General features: G+C 40.9%; 1 protein-coding gene across 6 annotated transcripts in view; it reads right to left on the bottom strand.

Moving 5' to 3' along the window:
* LOC126424529 (longitudinals lacking protein, isoforms N/O/W/X/Y-like) overlaps positions 1–24,966 on the bottom strand; it is a 288,869-nt gene that overhangs the window by 175,768 nt on the left and 88,135 nt on the right. The window contains exon 3 of one of the 6 annotated variants that reach the window (XM_050087263.1): positions 20,384–24,777. The exons of the other annotated variants lie outside the window; for them this stretch is intronic. Coding sequence (XP_049943220.1) covers positions 23,089–24,510 — 1,422 coding nt within the window. The 5' untranslated portion in view covers positions 24,511–24,777 and the 3' untranslated portion in view covers positions 20,384–23,088. Of the gene's footprint in view, positions 1–20,383; positions 24,778–24,966 lie in introns of those variants that run through there. 6 annotated transcript variants of the gene reach the window in all.

The raw sequence follows: 24,966 nt of genomic DNA, 5'->3' as shown, positions 1-24,966 counted from the left end.
ATAATTAATTTTATGGGGCCTTTCCACTTTGAATCAACCCTGCTGCATACTGCAAAATATTTAATAGTTGTCACTGTTCCCAGTGATTGATTCACATCAGCTTGGGCAAAGAAAACTGCATCTATCCACCTATTTATGCACGATACAAAATATTTGTATGTTTTGGAGTCAAAAGTCTTACAACATATCAGTCAAGTGTTCCAATATCACAGTGAATAAAATAGGGTTTGTTGTTACTGAGTATAATCCCTAAACCATATGCCTGTCCTGAGTATATATGTATCATAACACACTCACTTTCTGTTAACACATACATAATAATCACAATGTGTGTTGGTGCCTTCTTGACTCATCTCAGTCCAAAGTTAGCTTGCACAACAAATCTCTTATGTAAATACTGTTTGAGCTGCCCAGTGCATTTCTAAGTCCATCAATTTGGACAGCCAAATGGACGCGTGACATAGTTTGCAACTACAAAATAGGTAACATAATGCACACATAATCATCATAAATAAAAGCATCTGAGCATTCAGGATATCCATTCAGAAAGAAGATCACAAAAGGTTTAACATTTTTTGAAAGCTATTTTCCTTAAAAGAGATAGGGAAACTTTTTGTATTGGCACACTTTCCCTATCCCTAGCCAGAACCAAGTCTCACATACTGCTCCTGCATTGTTGCCTACCTTGTGGAATACTCCCCAAATGGCGTTGTCATAAAATTATCCATCTCTGGCTGCAACCCTTACTACAGTAATGATCTCGACCTGCTCAAATTCCATCAACTGATAATCTCCATCAACTTGTTAAACGCTCTCTCTCCCCCTACTGGTCACTACAGTGGAAATACTTTCACCACCAACTGTACCAATTCGACTCAACAACACCAATACTGAACCATGCCACTCCTCCACCAAATTATGATCCAACCCACAACCCCCAAATTAGCCATGTTAACTTCACAGAATTTCCTAACTTTGAATCTTGCCTCACCATCATTTCCTGTAAATGGAAATCAACCTTACAGCCTCAGAAAGAACTGCAATCTGCCAAGCAAAAACTGATTCCAATCTTACAGACTCCACCACTGGGGTTATGAACTGTAGTGATTTCCTAGTGGAAGGACTCCACCAGCTGTCCTGTCACAGTGACATTTCAGAAACCCATCAAGATCTTCAGTCCCTCCTCAAATTCTTAGGTCAATCCCAGAACTTCTCCCTTGAGTCTATTTCTCTCCTCACTCTTACCACTGCCCACACTCCTACTTTCTACATACCTCCTAAAGTCCATAACCTCAACCACCAAGGACACTCCAGTGTTGCCGGTTACTGTGCCCCCACTGAGAGAATCTCTGCTCTCATGGACCAACACCTTCAGCTGCACTCTCCCCTTCTATATAAAAGACACTACACATTTCCTCCACTGACTTTCCACCGTTACTGTATCTTTACCACCCAGTGCCCTGCTCGTCACTGTTGATGCCATCTCCCTCTACACAAACATCTCCTATGCTCATGGCCTTGATGCTACTAAATGCGCCTTTCCCAATGCCTGACAGACTCCAAACCTACAACCACTTTCCTAGTCAATATGGCCAATTATATCCACAAACATGATTACTTCTCCTTTAAGACATCACCTATAACCATTCCCACAGTATAATAATGGGCAACTGCCTGGCACCATCCTATGCCAACCTATTCACACGACATCTAGACAAACCCTTCCTAACCACCCAGAAACCCAAAACCCTCACCTGGTTCTGATTCACTGATGACATCTTTGTGATATGAGCCGAGGGTGAGGAGACCCGATTCACATTCCTCCAGAAACTCAAATCTTCTCCCCCATTCGCTTCACCTGGTCCTTCTCAATGCAACAAGACACCTTCCTAGATGTTGATCTCCACCTCCAGGATGGTTACATCACATGGATCCACATGAAACCTGCTAACCTTCAACAATACCTCCACTTCGACAGCAGCTACCCATTCCATACTAAGAAGTCCTTTCCATAAAGTCTAGCCAACTATGGTCATTGCATTTGTAGTGCCGAGCAGTCCCTCTCAAAAAATGTCAAGATCAGTCCCTTTCATAAATGCAAAGATCCTCATCGAGGCTTTCACAGACCGAATTACCCTCCTCCCAATTGTTCAGAAACAGATCTCCCACGCCCTCTCTCTCCAGGAACCTACCACTACCCATGCACCAACCATCCAGCCACAAAGGAGCTCTGCTCTCACGGCTCAGTATCACCCAGGACTGGAGCAACTGAGTCACGTCCTCGACCGGGGTTTCAACCACTTCTCATTCCCTGAAATGAGGAATATTCTCCAGTGCTCCCACAGTGGTGTTCTGCTGCCCTATGAACCAATGCAATAGCTCTATCCATTCTTACCACACACTCACTCCCAACCCATTTCCTCCTGGCTCATATCCCTGCCATGGACCTAGATGTAAGACCTGTCCCATACATCCTCCCACCACCACCTACTCCATCCCAGTAACAGGCATCTCCTATCCTATCAAAGCCAGGACTAACTGTCACCCATATAATCTACAAACTAACTTGTAACCACAGTGTCGTTTTCTACATGGGAATGGTAACTAACAAGCAGTCTATCTGCATAAATGGTGACCACCAAACTGTGGCCAAGAGACAGCTGGACCACCCAGTTGCTGATCACACTGCCCAACACAATGTTCTTCACTTCAATGATTGCTTCACAGCCTGTACCATCTGGATGCTTCCTACCAACACCAGCTTTCGTGAACTGTGCGAGTGGGAACTCTATCACATATCCTTTGTTCTTATAATAGTTCCATTAGTCTCTGTACTCCACCTACCTATCCCCTTCCCTGCTCCCACTCCAATATTACAAATGCCTCCATTCTACCAATCCACCCACTAATCTTTTCCCCTTTTCTTCTCCTCTCCTCTCCCCTCCTACCACAGCCCCCTCACTCTGCACCTTGCAACTCTATCCTTTCACCTTCACGTGCCAGCACACTTCCACAGGCAGTTCATCACCTGCCTGCACACATATCCTGCTACATCATCCCCCCCCCCCCCCCTCCAGCCCAACTCATCCTTACCTCCAACAAACTATGCTCCTCATAATACTGTTGTTATTCCTACCTCAACTTTCCATTTTCTGTTAACTTCTCATTCATTTTTTTTAGTTATCACTATATGAGGTGCATTCAAGTTCTAAGGCCTCCGATTTTTTTTCTCCGGACTGGAAAGAGATAGAAACATGCGCATTGTTTTAAAATGAGGCTGCGTTCATTGTCAATACGTCCCAGAAATGGCAGCACCGTATGGCAGATGGAATTTTACCGCCAGTGGCGAGAATGAGAACTGCTTTAAATACTTAAAATGGCGACGTTTTCCTTACCTAACAGCATGCAATCATTCGTTTTTTGAATTTGCGTGGTGTGAAACCAATCGAAATTCATCGACAGTTGAAGGAGACATGTGGTGATGGAGTTATGGATGTGTCGAAAGTGCTTCCGTGGGTACGACAGTTTAATGAAGGCAGAACATCGTGTGACAACAAACCGAAACAACCTCACACAAGCCGGTCTGACGACATGACCGAGAAAGTGGAGAGAATTGTTTTGGGGGTTGCCGAATGACTGTTGAACAGATCACCTGCAGAGTTGGCATTTCTGTGGGTTCTGTGCACACAATCCTGCACGACGATCTGAAAATGCGAAAAGTGTCATCCAGGTGGGTGCCACGAATGCTGACGGACGACCACATGGCTGCCCGTGTGGCATGTTGCCAAGCAATGTTGACGCGCAACGACAGCACGAATGGGACTTTCTTTTCGTCGGTTGTGACAATGGATGAGACGTGGATGCCATTTTTAAGTCCAGAAACAAAGCGCCAGTCAGCTCAATGGAAGCACACAGATTCACCGCCACCAAAACAATTTCGGGTAACCACCAGTGCTGAAGAAATGATGGTGTCCATGTTCTGCGACAGCGAGGGCGTAATCCTTACCCATTGCGTTCCAAATGGCACTACGGTAACAGGTGCATCCTACGAAAATGTTTTGAAGAACAAATTCCTTCCTGCACTGCAACAAAAACGTCCGGGAAGGGCTGCGCGTGTGCTGTTACACCAAGACAACGCACCCGCACATTGAGCTAACGTTACACAACAGTTTCTTCGTGATAACAACTTTGAAATGATTCCTCATGCTCCCTACTCCCCTGACCTGGCTCCTAGTGATTTTGGCTTTTTCCAACAATGAAAGACACTCTCCGTGGCCGCACATTCACCAGCCGTGCTGCTATTGCCTCAGTGATTTTCCAGTGGTCAAAACAGACTCCTAAAGAAGCCTTCGCCGCTGCCATGGAATCATGGCGTCACCGTTGTGAAAAATGTGTACGTCTGCAGGGTGATTACGTTGAGAAGTAACGCCAGTTTCATCGATTTTGGGTGAGTAGTTAATTAGAAAAAAAATCGGAGGCCTTTGAACTTGAATGCGCCTCGTATCTAAAAAAATCTTAATAAATCACTTGTATGTAACACTTTGAATTTCTGCAGTAATAAATTTTTTCCCTGGTATGAGATGTAATGCATGGAAAAATGAGAAGCACTGATGTGTTTACATGTAAAGAAATATGATGAAAACTATGAGGTAGCACATGTATAGTTAAATGAGAGAACAAAACAATAGTAATCCATACATATTTCCTCCAAGAGCAAATATTAAATTTAATGTTTCTGTGTAAACATTCACATTTCTGCAATTTTAAGAAAAGAATACTCAATGAGAATACAGCACCACTAATTACATGCCCATTAGATAACAAGTACCACTTTTATCAGATAAAACTAAGTCCACACGCAGTTTCAAGTGTCACTAGTTTTTAAAGTCCTGGTTTACTAAGCGAACTAATATTCTTTGTGATTTAGTACGCACCCGGTCTCCTTCCTCAGCAAAATAAACAAGAACCCATTGTTGTACCAATGGGTGTGTTTCATTGGTACAATGAGTGGGGCCAAGGCTGGTCATTATACAGACTTGCCTCAACTGCTTTCTCAAGTGTCTATGTACGCATGTTGTTTACATGCCCTAGGTGCTTGGGGTTTGTCTTTTGCTTTGTCTTTAATTCTATTTTTCTGTGTATCGTATCAGGTGTTTAACCATGTCTGAGCCGCCACAGAAAATGTCTCTCAACAAAGTAGTTGTTTCAGAGGCTGCAGACGGAACACCTGGTGCTCAGTGTCCAACAAATGGTCGCCATCCTCTTCCAGCAAGCAGCTGCAACTAGGTTCCAAATGTTCAGTAGCACGGACGAGGAATGGTCAGAATATCATGGTCAGTTGCGAGGCCCACTTTGCCACATTCAGTGTTACAGGGTTGCCTGATTTACATGGTTTTGCAGGACTATGTTGGTGAGGGTTAAGGACAGGAGGAATCTGAACAGATGGAAGTCATTGTGGAACGAGGAGTTGCAGCCAGAGATGGGTAACTTGATGATAAGGCCATTTCAGGGGATTCCATGAAGCAAGCAACAACCCAGGAACAGGGTTGGGGGTTTTGGCTAGGGATAAGTGAACTTCTCTGTATTAGTGTAGATGGAAGGAGCAAGAACCTTTGATGGAGGATGCTTTTCGAATCATGACCAAAATGCTCGTCCTTGTTGTGATGCAAAATGTTTCCAGTGTGGAAAGCCACATCATATTCAAACACTGTGTTTACACAAGGCAACCCAGGCTCAAGCAATGGCTGATGCCACAGAAAAAGCTACCAACAAGTGCATTCTATATCAGAGGGACCATTAAAGCTAGCGTAAGTGGAATTGGTCTAAGCTCTGGGTGGTAGTCGTCATGTGTGCCAAAGAAGGGTTTGACTGAAGCTATAATATGTAACAGCCTTTTGTTTGCATGTCTGCAACTCAATGGGTAATTTTTACGGTTGATATTCCAAACATATTTGGATTAGGCTAATTTAATTTGTTCAACCTGTGCATGCAAGATAGTGTGTTACAAATTAGTGTTTCCGTGTGTCAAACTATAGTCTGATTGAACTAGTTGTCACTTGACATATAACGGGTTGTACCTGGCACTGTCAGCTTCTCCTTCGTTACCACTTCTGCTGCTCTGCGGTGTCTTGCATATAGTATTGAGCCAGCCACCCCCCAGCAATACGGGTGACCTTCACCTTCACATGCCTTACAATGTGTGATGAAATTAGTCAAAAGAGGGGCATACCAAGGCTGCACACTCTTAGGAAACTTTCAGGAAGTGTCAGATAGTAGCTGCTCTACAAATCAATGAACGATCAGTGATAAGTATTTGCACAGGGAAATTTGTGAGGATCACAAATCTCAAACCTTTTAGCCCTTGGATGCATGATAGGGGCCTTTCAGGCCAGGGAGTGAATTAATCACGCACTTAATTATATTAAAATCACATATAATTGGACCTTACTTTATGTAATCCTTAAAAACACGTTTACAATAAAGAAATACAATAAAGTTGTATTCAATGTCACAAAGATTTTATGAAATCAGTGTTTTCTTACTGCTATGTGCATAATGCATGAAGAGGGTCTCTCAAGGCCTGATGTAATCTAAAGCTTTAGCGAGTGATTTTCTCCCAGTTTATGAATGTTGGTACCTGGGATATTTTTACACTGGAAATTGTTGCACACATCAGAATCCGGCAACAACAACAATCAACTTACTACTCATTGTAGAAGTTGGCCTCAGGCGTGAAAGAAGTCACTCTAATAGCTGATGTAAGTAACTGTGTTTGTTATTCTCTCTGTTCCCCTTTCTTCGCTCTTTCTGTGACAGAGTAATCAAGGAACGTTCGTTTCTTACAGTATGGAATCATCGAGTACATATCGAAAGAGGGAATGTAATTCTCCAGTAAATTCAGACGATCCAAATGCTTCCGAAGATGAAACTGATCCTACATATACACCTTTGTTGGACAGCTCAGACTCTAAAGGAAGTAGTACCAAATATTCTGATGTAAATGAAGTAGGCTTACCAACGAAAGTCTGGTCCAATAGCAGACCGCTACCAGCAGATTCAAATAATGTAGCAAGTACACAACAGCCTACAAACATTTTTATAGGGTGCGATGGGGCTCAGTGGAGCAAAACATCACCTCCTCCTAGCAGAATGCTTAAGCATAATATAATCGAAATTTCTCCAGGTCCTGTTAGGGGAAGTCTCACACAAATACCAAAAGATGCTTGGAGTTACTTCATCACAAATAATATTGTGGATGAAATAGTTCACTGCACAAATCTGGAAGGACGGCGCTCAGTAGCTATTAAAGGGTCCAAACAGGGTGCAAGGTCCAAACAGGGTGCAAGGTCCAAACAGGGTGCAAGGTCCAAACAGGGTGCAAGGTCCAAACAGGGTGCAAGGTCCAAACAGGGTGCAAGGTCCAAACAGGGTGCAAGGTCCAAACAGGGTGCAAGGTCCAAACAGGGTGTAAGGTCACAGATGAGGAAATGAATGCTTCTTTTGGTATTCTCTTATTAGCTGGCGGTTACAGAAGATGGGCTGTTCCTATAAGGGTATTATTTCACGACTCTTCCGGCAACCCTGTGTATATGGTTTGACAATAGACGCTAGGAGCCAAGATGATCAAATGCCATCTTTTCGCCATGTGTGGGAACTATTCATAAGCAACTGCTGGCAAAGGTTTCAGCCAGGAGGGAGCTGCACAATAGATGAACAGCTAGTGTCTTTCAAAGGGTGTCGTAAATTTATACAGTTTATTCCAAGCAAACCAGGAAAATATGGAATAAAGATATTCTGGCTCTGTGATTCTTTGACAGACAACTGCTTTACCAGTGTTTCCCTGTTTCAAGATTTATTGAAGGATAAAATTACAGCATTCAGCACTCTTCGCATTAACAAACCACAAATTTCACCCAAAATGAAACCACGTATGACACGAGAGGTCTTATCTTCAACATCAATTCATCGCTGCGCCACAGTTGATGAGACTGATAAAAAGAAAAAACCAGAAATGATTCTATTTTATAACAAAACAAAATTGGGTGTCAATTCTCTTGATCAAATGGTACGTACATACACTAGCAAAAGACAGACAAGGAGATAGTCATCTGTATTATGGGCTAATGTAATGGATGCAGCAGCTATAAACGCTGTCTGCTTATTCACAAAACAACATCATGATTATCACAATGGAAAATCACATAAAAGGAGGCTTTTCTTGAAAGACTTGGCTCTACAACTATTGCATCCAAATATGGAGTCCTGAGCCAAAATTCGAAATTTGCAAAGAAATGTCATACATGCATTGGCTAGATGTGGCATCAAAATGTGCCAGGAAATGGATACCAACCACCAAAGAAAAAGTTCCAGAAGAAGATGCTTTTTGTGCCCACGTGAACTGGAAAGATACATTCTATCCCTGTAGCAGTAGACCTACTTCAGGGTAGTAAATGATCCTCGTTAAGAGTCGTGAAAAGTTAGGATTCTGCTATAAATCCATTTCTGGCCACAAGTTATTAATGGAACTCCAAGATATTGCAATCCGGAAAAGCTCCAATCTTAGAGAATTAGTAGGGAACAAATTTTGATAATATCATTTGGCTTGATGAAATATGGTTGAACGCGGAACACAGTTTAAAAAGAGACTGGATATATGATACCATCAGTGGTAGTACGGCAGCTCCCATCGGGAGAGAAAAAGGAATAGGAATGATTGTAGAACTTGCCAGACAAGACCTCCGACTACCATGAAGAGATCAACCACAATACTTTTGTGAAACGGTTTGAAGTCACTGTGCTTCAAAACTTAATGAAAAACTCTATAATTGTCACGGATAACAGTCCCATATCATTTGGTTATACAAGACAAGGCACCCACAAAGGCAATGAAGGGAAATGACATTGTTTGCTAGCTAGAGAAACATTCAGATACGTTCTGACAGTAACTTGACAAGGGCAGAATTATTAGGGCTTGTGTTGCAACACAAGTCAAAGAACCCAGTTTACATTGTGGATGAAATAGTAAGTAAATAAATAAATATGGGCATAAATTGCTCAGATTGTGCCCCTACTTCAATACAAAAGAACTAATGTGTGTTCAGATTAAACATCAATTTGTAACAGAAAATAAAAAAATTACATTGACCAAAGTGGGACAGCTATTGAAGGAGGTAGCTGAGAAAGTTGACACTAGAAGGCTGCCAAAGGTAGTGAATCATGTGAAGGAAGTAATACAGCAAGCATGGAACAATGAGGGTTTGTTTCGACAATGAGTCAGACTTTTTTTGATAGTATCTGTCACCAAGAGCAGCAGCACCGATAGTTCCATTGACTGTGCCCATGAACTAAGCGATGTCTTCCCATTGTCCCAATAGTATGTAGTGTATAGTGTACTTTAATGAACATCTTACTTCCATTTGATCTCGTGTTTGTAACTTTATTTTGGACAGTTTCTTCTTACTGTTGTGAGACTAAGTAATACTGTTCAGCCATTTCCCATCACCTCCTTATGGTAAGTAAAACTGTATTTTAAATATTTTTCATTTTGTGTGGACACAAAGACGTTATTTCATATGTGTAATAGTTTTCAAGATATGCAATGATAAGAAGGAAAGTTTCCCAGGAGCAAAAATTTCTCCTGTTTCAATAACCAATGCAACACCAGTCCTAATTAAAATTAACAAAAAAATTTGACAAGCTTAGAGATACCACTGAGAGCAGTACTACACACAAAATTTCAAAACTTTTACATCATTCTTGAAGGAGACAGAGACTTTAAACTTCATACTTGCTACAAGTTAAATACAGGCATAACTGCATAAAAATGTCATTTTCAGAAGCATATATATAGGAAACAAAATGCAGTACGAACATATTAAAAGCTTTGTTGCCAAGCGAGATATTTTAGGACTTGACAAAAAAAAGTACCCCCATAAGAACACTAGTTTTTGAGATACGACGTGAAAGGTTTGAAGCTGTTTAGGAACAGAAAAATTTAATGTTCCAAACAAACTATCATAACTCTTTCCCTAATTAAAATTAAGTACAAATTTTTGACATTCTGAGAGACACTATGGAGGTCTACATCACGTGTGAGTTTCAGACTTTTTACTTGATTTTTGTGGAAGATAGACACTTTAAAGGGATTTTCCATTGCTGTGGAAAGCGGTGCACTGTGAAGGCTCCCTGCAGACAATACAACACGCGACAATGTCGCAACGTTGGAACTTAAACTTCAAATGACAACTAGTTTAAATCAGACTATAATGTTTATGACTTGTGTAATAAGCACAATGAACTGTTTCTGCCAGGTTTAGGAAGGGATAATGATTTAGCGCAAATTAACAGTAAAGACAATGCACAACTGTGATTTTTTTCATGGAAGGCCTGTCTGGCATGCTCAGAAGCTGCAGAGATGGAAAGACAATAAAGTTAGTTATCCAATCCATTTCTGCAAGCTAATGGACATTGCCCTTCATAATTCTCAAGAAGCCATCAGGTGGTTTACATCTGTGTGCTAGCTTTAAGGCAATAGTAAACCCACAAATCGTCGTGAGTTTTTTCGTCTCCCACAACTGGAGGAATTAATGTATAGACTGGGAGAGGGAAGATTCTTTACCAAGATTGATTTATATGAGGCATACTTACAGCTACCTCTGAACAAGGAGGGTAACCAATATTTTGTTATAAACACTCACCCTTGCTTGTTACAGTTTCAGAGGCTACCCTTCGGTAGGACTTCAGCTCCTGCTATTTTTTAACGATTTCTGAAACCATTAACAGTGATAGTCTCTTCCTGTACAAATTATTTGGAGGATATTGTTCTCGCAGGTCATACACCTGGGAAATCTAGATTGCTTGTTTCAAGCTATTTCTCTGGTGGACTTAGAAGTGCAACAAGGGAAAGTATTCCTATTTAGAACACGTAATAAACGCACAGGGAATTCATCCTGCTACTTCGCACTTGTCTGCGATAAAAGATCTGCCGGTGCCCTGTAACGTTATGGATCTCTATGCTGTCATGGGGAAGCTTACTTATTATATTGAATTCATTAAGAAAGCTGTGAAAATTGCAGCTGCTACGAATCGACTACACTGGAAAAATGTCCCTTTTGTGTGGTTCCAAGACTGTCAGGACGCACTTCATTTCAGTAATTAAAGGATGTATTATTAAGTCTGTTGTGATAGCACGTGATTGGAAGAGGAGGAGATTAGTGTTTAATGTCTCATCAACGACGTTATTACAGGCGTGGCACAAGCTTTGTTTAGGGAATAATGGGGAAGGAAATCAGCTGTGCCCTTTAAAAAGAACCATCCCAGCATTTGACTGAAGCGATTTACGGAAATTCCAGAAAACATAAACCAGGGTGACTGGACTCAGGTTTGAACCATCTTCGTCCCAAATAAGAGTCCAGTGTGCTAACCAGTGCGCCACCTCGCTCGGTTTACGGTATTGGAGCTGTGCTCATCCACAGAATTGGTTCTTCTGATAGACCTAATTCTTAACAAAGCACACCGTAATTAGTCAGTTTGGAAAAGAGGCGCTCCCCATTATCTATGGTGTAACCGAGTTCCACCAAAATTTATACAGCCGAAAGTACTCTTTGATTAAAGATCACCAGGCTTTGAAGGTCTTGTTCAATCCTTTCAAGCCTGTCCCACTAGAGACGCTGCCCCAGATCTAGGGGGCGGGGGGCCAACCTGGACAGCAACTTCAGGAGTGCCAAATTCATGTATGTGTGTGAAGAAGCAAATTTTTTTTTTTACAAAGCACCTAATTCTATCAATTACTCATTTCATTTTGAAAAGCATCCCAGTTGAATTTTGAACATATCCTGAAGCTGATTTCTGAATATATCCCAAATTGGTTTATGAACATGTGCATAATGCATGTGATGTCTCTGCCAGGGGAATCCATGTTGCATTTAGAGAAAATCTTTCTAGCAGACAAAAGGGAAAAGGTCTACACGAACTGAGCCGAGTAGACCGAAACAGAAATTCTTTTACACACTGGTTTGCACAGAACTAAATTTAGTTTTGCAGCAGAGCTGTTCTTGTATAATACTGGTAAGGATTTTTTTTCCTCCATGCTTCAAGGGTATTCCTGTCTATCAAATGCACAGCAATTCTGAACAATATTATTGGTAAACGCATTCCTTCAAGCAGTGAAACAGGATGGAACTGTAATGCCAGAATAATATCTGTCATTCACGAAAACCGTCCAGGGCTAAATGATGTTATAAATAAAATAAGTGATAGCCCAGACTTCAGTACAATGACTAAAAGAGAAGTCTGTGGTTTCAAGTAGCTTCCTACACTGATTTTTTCTTGCATAGCTTACATGAAAAATTTAAGAAATGAAGATAAACTGATCGACTTTTTAAATTCCATGAAATTCCCAACTAATTCGTAGCCTAAAACTTTCACGAATCGAGTTGAAATAATGGATGAATGCACTGGCAATCCACCGATGTCAAAAAACAAACAACACTGTAACACTGCAAGAACAAGATTTTTCACATCATGATAAACTACTACTCTTGAAATCAAGCAATGATACTCAGTTTGCCAGTCATGTTCATAATTTCCCTGCAGACACTTTGCGTTCATTACAGCGCGGCCTCCAATCACTCGTACAACTGGGGGCTGTATTTTCTTTGCAACATAAAGAAGCATTTCATTGTGTCAGTTTGCAAGATGCTATCAAAAGAATGATTGCGCATGAAATGGACCAAATTTTTCCACAAGCTGTTAAACTATTTTGTCGTTACTGCTATTCCTGCAACAAGTGTTCAGTTGAAAGGAGTTGCTCTCGACTTAAATGCGTAAAAACATAATTGAGGAACAGTGTAGGCCAGCCTCACTTATCAAATATTGCTTGAGCCTAAGTTGAAAAACCAGTACTGCAAATAATTGAAAACCGAGATACATGGTATGCCGATGTCATCAGAAGATTCAGGAAAGAGGAGGATCATCGAGTTATCTTGTTTTACAAGTAACAACGCTCAAACAGCCAATCAAACAGTTCGTTTGTAAACAAAAGTGATTGTCATTACTATTGTTAGCATTAGTAGTAGTAGTAGTAGTAGTAGTAGTGGTAGTAGTCAGAAAAGCTAGGTACGCGTACATTAAAAGGGAAGGAGAGAGGATTTTCCCATGTTTCCCGGCTTCCCCAGGATTCAGGCCCATGATCTGCTACTGCCTCAATCTAGCCAAGGAAATTTTCTTAAACTATCCTCACTACATACAATCCTACTCTCAAGTACCAGTTAGACCTATAAAACAAGGACAGTTGAACACAGTACGGAATCATCAATATAATGGCAAACAAAGTTCAAAATACCATTATCAATGAGATCAACGAGACCAACTATTTCACCATCATGTCTATCTCCATTTCAGATTTATCTCACACAGAATAAATGAGCCAAGTGATTTGTTATACAAAAATAACAGAAGCTGAAATGAGAAATAATGGAAAGCTTTTTGACTTCACAGAAGTTGACAGAAAGACTGCAGAATATATCACACAGTGAATACAAGAAAAACTAGATGCCGATAGTTTGGATGGGCAAAAATGTCATGGACAATCTTACGATTTGGTTCTAATATGGTCGGCATGTATAGATGAGTCCAATCCAGAGTTATGAAAACGAATGGCCTGGCAATGACTGTACCACGTCTAGCAAACTCTAAATTTTGTGGGTGTGCATTCAGCATCATAATATCCAGAAGCAGTTAGGTCTATTTCGGCTGGCACAAAACTTTGGTTCTTAGCTGGATCCAACACATGGTGAAAAATAGGGCAAAAGTTTAAAAAAACGAAAAAAGAAAAAGAAAAATTGAAAGGAAATAGTCAAAAAATGTGGTTGACTAAACACCTAGCTTTCACAGCTTTATCACATAATTTACCACAAGTTGTCAAAGCTCAAGAAGAAACTGAAGAATCCTGTCTTGCTGCAGAATCAAAGTATGAGGCTTGTCGTCTACTAATGCACAGACGGATTTTAAATTTATCCTCAACTTAACAATTTGGGGTAGTATTCTTCGAGAGACGAAAATAAACCTGCCTATGAGACAAAACTTTGATGAGCTAATAGATTCTTGCACAGAAAGGAAAGCTGTAGCAAATAGCAAGAGCAGAGAGAAAAAAATGCTGGGACCGAGAAAAAAATGCTGGGACCAAGGATTGAAGAAATGTGTACTGTCTTGCATGTCTGTCATCTTTACTGTCTGTGTGCTTCCTATGTATAGTTTTGTGTCACATAAAGGAGAAAGTTATTAGCTAATAGATACATAAAGAGTGCAAATCAGTATAAGGGTTCTTATTCTACCAATCACAAAACATATAGCTCTTGAGTATTTCTAATGAGTTCCTTCCCAGATTCGAAAAAATCTTAGATCCGTGGCTGCTCTGACAGCGGAAAAATTGCAACACTGGTCTCCAATATTGTCTAATTATTAGTATGCTTTTTTGTACAGTCCCAATGCCCAAATCTGAATGACGACTTCTTGTCTCTCAGTCATTGGTCAGTACCAACACCGCAATTGATTCATCTGAGGAATTATGTTTTCTAATTGATAGTCAGGAATGAGTAGATCACATAACTAATGAGGAGGTATTGAACAGAACTGGGGAGAAGAAGAGTTTGTGGCACAACTTGACTAGAAGAAGGGATCGGTTGGTAGGACATGTTCCGAGGCATCAAGGGATCACCAATTTAGTACTGGAGGGCAGCGTGGAGGGTAAAAATCGTAGAGGGAGACCAAGAGATGAATACACTAAGCAGATTCAGAAGGATGTAGGCTGCAGTAGGTACTGGGAGATGAAGAAGCTTGCACAGGATAGAGTAGCATGGAGAGCTGCATCAAATCAGTCTCAGGACTGAAGATAACAACAACAACAACAACAACAACAACTACTACTACTACTACTACTACTACTACTACTACTCAGGAATTTGAAAGTCGTCCAAATTTTTCTCTCAATTTTCAGCATGTGGTCACAGCAAATGCTGTTGACCCAGCAGGGTCGGGTTGTTTTCGGATACATGCGCCACGGGTGGTCGTGCAGTTTGAAAGAGATTCCCTAACCAGTGGCACGTCACTATTTTTCCCATTGCCATGCGCTATCCATGTGGTCAGGTGTTCTGCTGTTGCACATGGAGAAAAATGATGTGCGTGTTCTGATTCCTCACTCCCTGCAGTGGGAAGTTGTGTCTTTATTGCATCAAGGTCAGTGGGGTGTAGTTCACATAAAGCAACTCACCTACCGTCATTGTACTTGACAGAACATTGATGTCCAGATTGAGCAAGTGACATCAAGTTGCGAAGTGTGTGCGGAACATCAATCAAATCCGCTACAATGCCTTTTTTAAAGGCCACACACATCCGGACCATGGCAACGCATCCATCCATGTTGATTTTGTGGGTCCATTCTGGAACACAGAATGGTTCTTGGTGCTAGATGCATTCGTTAAATTTCCTTGTGTTGTCTCCATCTTCAACAGTTTGGTGATGACAATGGCATACACCATTTGACTACTGTATCTTTTCTCTCTCGGTCTAAAGATGAAGCTGAATGGTTCATTCTAATGTTCAAAAGTTATATGGAGAAACTCCATTCCTCTAACACACAAGAGAAACTTAAAAAAATTTCTGTACTCCTAGCACTCCCTGCCACAGGACACGAAGATGCCAGCAGAATTATTACATTGTGCTGAATACCATACCCTGTTGCATCTTCTGTGGCCACTATGAAAACAATTCATTCCCCCAGGTCAAAGTTTCAGCCACAGAATTAAGTTTTCTTTAAACTGTTTGGCAATAAACAGTGTTTGGCACACAGTGTCATTACAAAAGCCACTGAATGTTCTGCTTATGTCATACAAGGGGTTCCGCTGGGCTGCATCATTGTCATCAGAACCAGCTGCACTGAGCTTCTGACTATGTCAGACATTGTGCCACAAAATCTTTGCCCACAGACACAGCACACTGCTGAGGTCCACACCAGCAGTCACCCCTGCCGCTGCCACTCACAGCCACAGTAGTGACCACGTAGGTTGTCACCCCACCGCCACCACCAACCTGGCCATCTGTCCAGCAGTCTGAACCAATGTTCACGAGTGCAGTGCCTCCGGATGGTCATCGCATTGCACAGGACGATGCCCTTGCTGTTCACCCAACCACAGTGTCTGTACCTCTAGATGCAAAAGTGCCCCTTGTGAATAGTTTTTTCAGTCTGTGCTCCTGATCACTTGCAAGTAGGGTATGTGTTCTTCGGTTGGTTTGGAGTGAAAGGGACTAAACTGCAAGGCCATCAGTCCCTTCATCTGTTAAGTGGCAAACCAGGAGTAGTATTCACACAAAGAAGGTGAAAGGCAAATCACGGAAAGCCTTAGTAACTAACACAAAAAAACAGAGATAAAATCGCAGAAAAAGAAGACAGCACCGACAAGTCATTAAAAGGCTAGTCAAGACAAGGTGTTAAACCCAAGAAATTTAAGAGAGAGAGAGAGAGAGAGAGAGAGAGAGAGAGAGAGAGAGAGAGAGAGAGAGAGAGAGAGAGAGATAGAGAGGGGGGGAGGGGGAGAGAGGGGGGAGAGAGAGGGGGGAGAGAGAGGGGGGAGAGAGAGGGGGGGAGGGAGAGAGAGAGAGAGAGGGAGAGGGAGAGGGAGAGGGAGAGGGAGAGGGAGAGAGGGAGAGGGAGAGTAAGAAGGTGGAAAGGCTAGAGGACATGCTGAGCTACAAAGCCAGGGTCACCAAGGGAGGTGAGGGTGGGTGGGAGGGTGGGTGGGGGTGGGGGCAGCGGTGGAGGTGAGGGCGGAGAGGGGTGCCCCACCAACCCCCCAGGTGTCCAATGAGGCCAAAAAGCCCTACCTTGTAGGGACAAATTGAAACCACCTTTGTGGGCAAAACATAACACCAAGTCAGTTGAGTTGGTGTCGTCTGATAACACCCGAGGTAGCATGTCAGGAAGATTAAGACATCACCTCAAAGGAGCCAAATTAGAGCAGTCTAGGAGTAAGTGGGCCACCATCAGGAAGGCTCCGTATTGGCAGTCAGGAAGATACTCACATCTGAGAATGTGGCCGTGGTATGAGCAGGGAACTGCCATCAAATACAGCTACACTCCTACTCTCCCCATCAGCATTTGCATTCAGTCCCCCACCCTACACGAAAAAGGTGTGAAGGTGGTGGGGGGGGGGGGTGGGGGGGGGAGCTGAATGTGGTATTGTCCAAAGAGGAAGGTGCCAAAACAAAGTTGGTACTTTACAATGTAACCACAAGAGACAACAGTCGTTACCAGCCACATCGACAAATGAGCAACACCAGTGTAGCCACACCCAAAAACTCTTTGCTGTGCCACTGCAACGGCTCTTATATTTACAGCCAGGCACAGTACTGCTCACCTCAGTCTGCAATCCAGTAAGATGACATCATCATCATCATCTAGTAAGCCAGCTGTGTGATTGATGCATTAGGCAGAACACTGTGTCAAACTTAATGTTAAATGTACTCTGAGTGAGACACTTTTATCTTGTCTGTATTGTGTGACAGTTAATGTTGAGAGAGAGTTTTAAATATTCATGACATTCCTGTTGACCTGGACTGTACAAAGTTAAGAAATTCTTCTTACCTACGTTACAGTAAAGTGAACTAATATTTTATGTGTTATAGTATCCACTTTGTCTCCTCCCAGAGTAAAGCAAAAAGAACCCACTGCTGTACCAATGAGTGCATTTCTGTCCCGTGCAACACCACTGGTATACCTTCTAGATATGCACTCATATTTGTCAGCTTCTGATGAGATAATAGTGTGTCTGGAGTTGGAAACCATTCCTTTTCTGCAACATTTGAGTGAAAATACAATGTTGCACCAGAGATCTGCAACTGACTGCACACATATTGATGAGTGATTACATTGAAAGCTAATCTACCAGATTGGTCACTTGATGTATGTAGTACTTGCTGATGAGCTTTGAGGTTAACAAACACTGTATAAGGAGTAACAACATCTTCAAGTGCATTTTACCCTACTCTATGATCAGAATCAGGGTGATTAATAATTTTCCTGTGGTTTGAAATTGATTTTGGAACCAAAGAAAATCACATGGAACCTACTTACTCAGATAACCCATTTAGAGAGCATCCTCTAAATAACTTCATCTTTCTTTCAGGGCTATTTTGACCTGAGGTAAAGCAGGGCACAGAAATAAGTTCAGATTACAGAGTTTCTGGAGGTACTGATGGCGCCTTGCTCCCATTACCGCTCTGCATGTCGATATCATCTACACGTCTGTTGCACGACACCTCCCTTATATGAAGAGACTCCAACAGGTAACGCCACCACTAAGCTCCTCTTGTGGTATATCTAATTCACAATGATACATTCAATCCATCAAAGCTTTAACCGCATCATATGCAGAATAATAGTTGGATTATTCTCATAGTTGCCAATGAACAAATCCTCAAATTGTGGACTTCAAGCTAATATATTTATTTTATCCGCTCTTAAATGATGCCTCTCAGCACTTATTGTGCTGTCCATTAACTTTTCACTGTCCAACAGACCATCAGAAACAGACAACAAAGTAGCTCGATACTTATTCCACCTCCAACAAACAATGTTGTTCTCATAGATCCTGTCTATCTTTCTTCACAAGACTTCACATTCTTTTATAAAGCTAGCTTCATTATTACAATAACGACTAAGAATGTTCAGTTTCCTTGGAACAAAAGGGAAATATTTATCTCCAAGTTGATCATCTGTACACACCGAATTAATCTTTTTCCAAGTTCTGCAGAACGGAATCTTCACTCATTTGAATAACAGATAATCCATGGCACGATTTTCCTCCTAATAGCAGGTACAGTTGTTCCTGACTTAGTGTCTAAACCATTTTATGTCACTTCTTGACAGATTAAAACTGATGGGCAAGTGCTCTACCAACTGCTACCTGAGCATGACTCACAACCCCGTCTCTCAGCTGTACTTCTGCCAGTACCTCGTCTCCTACCTTCCAAACTTCACAGAAGTTCTCCCACGAAACTTGTGGGAATAGCACTCCTGGATGAAAGGATGATGGTCTCAAGAAATGGCTTACCCATAGCCTGGGGGACTGTTTCCAGAATCAGTTTTCACTCTAAAGCAGAGTGTGTGATGTCTTGGCAATATCGTTTCTTCCACGATTTAGTCCAACAAGTTCCCCAGGGAGAACTTCTATGAAATTTGGAAGGCACGAGGTCATGTACTGGCAGAAGTAAAGCTGTGAGGACAGGTTGTGAGTCGGGCTTTGGTAGCTCTAGCAGGAGAGCAACTGCCCACAAAAGGCAAAGGTCCTGAGTCTGAGTCTTTGGCCAGCACACAACTTTTTAATTTGCCATGTAGTTTCATATCTGTGCACACTACAAAGCGAAAATTCATTTTGGTATCTTACATTACTCCAGTTTTATCTTCAAGATGTTAAAACCAATATATATTTCTAACACACATGTGCAGGGTACAGCAGGGTAATTATAAGAAGAAAAATTCCATGAGAAATTATTACAAATTATGAAGCACACAGAATCATAGGGTCATTTTATCTAAATGTCACTGTTAATTGACCCAAATTGTAGTTTATAGAATTATCTGTTATATGCTGTAAACGGTAAGTGCCCTTCTTTATCAACTGCATATCTCACACTATCATTCAGGAAACCAGAAATTTTCATGAACCTCAGAAACTTTGATATCAGTATGCACATACACAAAAAATGTATAATTAATTACATTGCTGAATATTACTACAAATGGAACACATATGGATCTGCAGTGCATTATCGGCGAATTTATTTTACACACTTGTGCTAACCCCTTGCGGAAAAGTATTATAACATTATCAGTGCATTACTCAACATTAGTTACACAAGAAAACTGCTCAGTTCAACTGACATACAAGAAGATGCACCACAGACCTGATGGATTTCCATAAATGTGTAATGAATGATGTTATTCTTGAATTTTGAATCTACATTTATAGGGCAATAATTATTCACCAGAACGTTATCTTGCTATTATGTACTACAGCTACAGTTAAGAAAAGACAAAAGAAGAGGGAATAAGATTTTTAAAAATCATAAAAGTACTTTCTACCAGGGAATCAAACTGTATACTGAACAGTGCAAGGAAATTAAACAGACAACTAAAAACAGTGTATTTAAAAAGGCAGTTAATGCATATCCTCAATGAACCATATTATGTTGTTGTTACATTAAGCTGATATGTACAAATCCAATTTTAAAATTGTAATTGGTTGAATAAATAACTCTCTCTCCAGAAAACCAAAGAGTTCTTACATTATTAAATATACTCCTTATTGGTGTCTTTTATGCACAACAAAAATACAGTGTGGTGGGTTAACTTGTCAAAAATTGAAGTAATGTTTGCTACATAGCCAAAAGTCGAACAAATTTATTTTATTAATCAAAGGAAAACACGCATCCACCTTTCAAAAGAATCAGATCACAGCAATTGTAATGTAACAGTGTGGCAACAAGAGACGGAAGACCAATCCCTGTGCTGACTCCACCCAATAATAATATAATGTCAATGTGCATGTATTTAATTGTACTTTCGAATTTCTAATATGTGTAGCAGCATCAAGGCATAAATTTCTGTAAGAGTGAACAAGAGGGGTGGGCAACGTGATGTCACAAACAGGAGGAAAAACTGAAGGAGTGTACTGGACTACATAGAGAACTTTAAGAAACACCACGAAAAATTGGTAAATGGAGAGGAGGCAGGAACTGAGAGGGTTAATCTCTACGGTTCGTCAGAAGAGCATGAGAAAATACATCAAGAAAGTCTGAGAAAGTACTGAGAGGCTGCAGGAAGAAAAATTTCCACAATGAATTTCCACTCTACAGCACGGAGCGTGCTGATCTGAACCTTCATGGCAGATTAAACTGCCATGAATCTGGGAAGTCTTGAAGGTGAGAAATGAGGTAATGATAGAAGTGAAGCAGAGAGCATTTCGTGAGTTGTACTCGGATAGCTCATTCGGTAGTGCACGTGCCAGTGAAAGGAAGAGGTCTCAAGTTCAAGCCCTGGTCCGATACAATACACAGGTGTAATCTGACAGGACAATTTGCTCGAGTGCATTTGCAAAATGAAATTATGAGTAATGCAGTACGAGTTGACTTTATATATATTCTGAAAGTAGTTGTGTATATGAGTCTTAGCAAATATTCGATTTTATTAAAATACCACATTACTCCTGCTTTTATTTTATGCAACAGGACACATTAACACTTTGGAGACTGGCCCACTCAGAAGAATGTCAGGCCTGGAAAACTGGCCATTTATGCCATTATTTAAAGTGTTACTGGTACATACATAACTGATATACCTTCAAGATCAATACATACTAAAAAATTGCCACACTTCAAGATTTATTGTTCATATTTCCTTTATTTCTTTGATAGATTACAAATTGTTTGAGCAACTTCATCCTCTTGAGCTTCCAAAATTTCTTATTAATTCAGCAAATGTGATCTATTTCTAGCAGAATTACAGTGAAATTCAAAACCTCATGAAATTAAGTTATTGCCATTAGTTTGGCTCAGAAATTTGCAAGAGCAGCTGTTACATTAGCTAATATTTCTTTCTAAATATTTCTATAAATTGACAGAAGGCAGCACCTGCCAAGGAATAGGTAGCAAGATGTCTGTATACTGCCCTCATATGAAGCGAGTCCAGTTTTCGAGCGGCAGGTGCCTAACTCGTCATGAAAGTTGTGGCTTGAGCTATACTCGGGTTCGGTGTTTTAAACACAGCATTCTCGCCTCAGCTACACTTGCACTTCATCTTCAACGTGTTAATCCAGCATACATCCTTTATCTAAATGGGAGGTCCACAAGAACATAATTTGTGGACCCCATCTGGCTGTTTCTAGTGTTGTCCCACGTGAAAACAAGGGAAACTGATTAAATCAAATCCAGGCTGGCAAGCACACCGGCCCTCGTCATTAATCCACAATCAGTTTTATGTGGTACATCTATTATACACTGCTCCACACGTCCTGAGGTGATTTAAAGCTGTATCCATTATATCTGTCCCCAGTGTTCATCGCCAATAGTGTAGCCAGACAATAAAAAATTTGTTTATCTGTTTACTTGAAATACAGTACTCTTGTTAAAATAAAATATCACTTGTATTTTATTTTTGGTATAATGACCACGACATTAAGGTTTTCCCAATACGTTCTTTCTGTAAAAATCTTTAAAATACAGTAGGGTTCTCTAAAACTGAAATTTAGGCATATGTCAACATACTGTGAAATAAATAGTAATAAAGCAGCTAATCACACAGTGCAACACATACAAATACAAACTGAGATCATTATCTTTCACAACACTGATAGATGCATACACAGCATGATGAGTCCTGTTCGGACATTCAAGATGGATAATATGCAGAGAGAGACACAATGAAACAAGGAAGAAAAGGAGGATTATGAACATGACTATCGAGTGTTAAACACTGTTACAAGTGGGAAAGTTGGAGAAGTTTAAGGAGGAAATGAGAAGAAACAGAATAGACAGTCAGAATTAATCTGGAGGAATATGTCAAGAAATTATAGGTGTTGGCATAATTATCAGCTGGTACTTCAAGGGGATATTACAACTGTTAGAATTCTGTAATACACTCATATCAACATTTCTTGATGTGCACTCACTCACATAATTAAGGTCTTCACTAAACAAACAATTTTCTGTTCATGACAAACAACATAACTGATGACAAAAGGTGACCTTCACTGACAGAATTCCTACATTACATCACAAGTCATTTGTTTCGCAAAGCAAACCAGGACTTCAATGACATTGACGTTGGCAAGTTTCCACATTAATTTAAAATATACTCATAGCAACCACAATTTACACAAGGATTAATTTCTGCCCACACAGTGCAAAGTAATCGCTGCTTCATGCAACTTACACTACATACTTCCACAGATGACACAATTCCCTCACAAAAAGTCCTCACTAAAGACCAGGAAGTCACTTGACACCATTTGCCCCTTTCTTTGTGTTAGGCTCTTATTACACATCCCCTCCAAAAAGAGCATATTTTTTCTGCATCTGGCAACGAAGAGAAGCCATATGTTTTTTTAAATGATCACTCCTAGCACAGCGATAATTGCAGCGAGGACACTGAAACTGCGGTTCTTTGCCACACTGAAACTTCGCATGTCTCCACAGCCCTGACTGATGTTGGTAAGACTTCCCACAAGAATGACAAATAAACCGATTACGTAATACTATCTGAGATGCTGACAGAGACACGTTACTCAAATCAACACTGCCATATGGTGAACATGTATTATTAACTTCCTGAGCACAAAAAATCTCTTCGTATGTAAGATCTTCACTCGCTCTCGTGACTTCCCCAATGTCAACTTCAACACTGTTACAAACATCACGATAGTCACCGGCACCAGCATAATCGTCGTCGTCATCGAGAGTAAGGTCTTCTACAATTTCCACATTAGTCTCTAGGGCCTCTGGTTTTGTTTCTAGAGATACCTCTACCTGGTGTGCACTCAGACTTTCTGACCTTTCATCAGGTAATACTGCTTCCGGTATTAAAAACCGTTCATTTTTCGCAATGGTCATTTCCCCACTAGAGTTTTGCAACTCCCTACTTGAAGACTGATGAGGAATCATAGTGTATGATGACGAACATACAGTGGTGTTGCTTACAGGCAGCAAGGTTTTTAGTACCTGAGATGAGCTGTCAACTGGTCCACCAGTTGAGTTAGGGGTTGTGGCCAGTACTTGCTTTTGAGATGGAAGTTTATCCACACTATCAACATCAGGGGTAATGACTTCAAATGCATTTTGAGCTGTTCCCTCATCAGCAACAGTGTGATTGATAGTTTTTCTGGACTTTTGAACAGCTTTAGAAATGGGGTCCACTTCCACAGAACCTCCTCCTTGGGACGACACACGTGGAGGGCTTTCTCTAAATGACTGCATGTGCTCTCCTCGCTCGTTCTGAACCGAGGTAAAGCACGACACAGATGCAGGTTGCGACGAGTGTGTTCCTGGAGACACTGACCGTGCATTTCTTTCACTTCTTTTCTGCATGTCGACATTGTTCACACACCCACTGCCAGACAGTCCCCTTACCCGAAGGGAATCCGAGAGTTTAAGAATATCACTAAGCTGCTCTTGCGGTACATTTAGTTCACCACGGTACATAAAGTCCAGCAAAGCCTTAAGCACATTGTATTTTACATCGTGCAGAATAATAATTGGGTGCTTTTCACAGTTTTCAGAGAACAGTTCGTCAAAATATGGACTACAGGCCGAGAGAATTATCTTATGTGCTCTTAAATGATGCCCCTCAGCACTAACTGTGCAGTCTGTTAACTTCTCACTGTCCAACAGACCATCAAAAACAGACACCAAAGTAGCTTGATGCTTACTCCACCTCAAATAAACATTGTTGCTCTCATTCATCCTGCCTAGCTGTCTTCACAAGACCTCAAACTCATGTACAAAGCTGGTCGAACTACTTCAGTGATACAATTTACTAGAAAAATTCAGTTTCCTTGGAACAAACGGGAAATAATTATCTCCAAGTTGATCATCTTCAAGCAGTGAAGTAATCTTTCTCCAGGTCTGCACAGCGGAATCTTCACTCGTTTTTGAGTAACAGATAATCCGTGGTAAAGAATCTCCTCCAAATTGCAGACAGAGTTGTTCCAGAAATTCTGAGCGCCTGACCTAGTGTGTAAACAATCTTATGTTAATCCAAATATCTTCAAGAAGAACAAGTTATACAAATATTTACAATTTATGAGTGTAGGGTACAATGTCCATTAAGACGATTGACCAGAAATGATGAGAAATTAAGAAGAATTTATATTCATTTCACGCAAATGTTATTGAGAACTGACCCACATACAAATACAG

Source organism: Schistocerca serialis, chromosome 10 (genome assembly GCF_023864345.2).
Source record: "Schistocerca serialis cubense isolate TAMUIC-IGC-003099 chromosome 10, iqSchSeri2.2, whole genome shotgun sequence".
Lineage (NCBI taxonomy): Eukaryota > Metazoa > Arthropoda > Insecta > Orthoptera > Acrididae > Schistocerca > Schistocerca serialis.
This window is presented reverse-complemented; position numbering and strand designations above follow the sequence as displayed.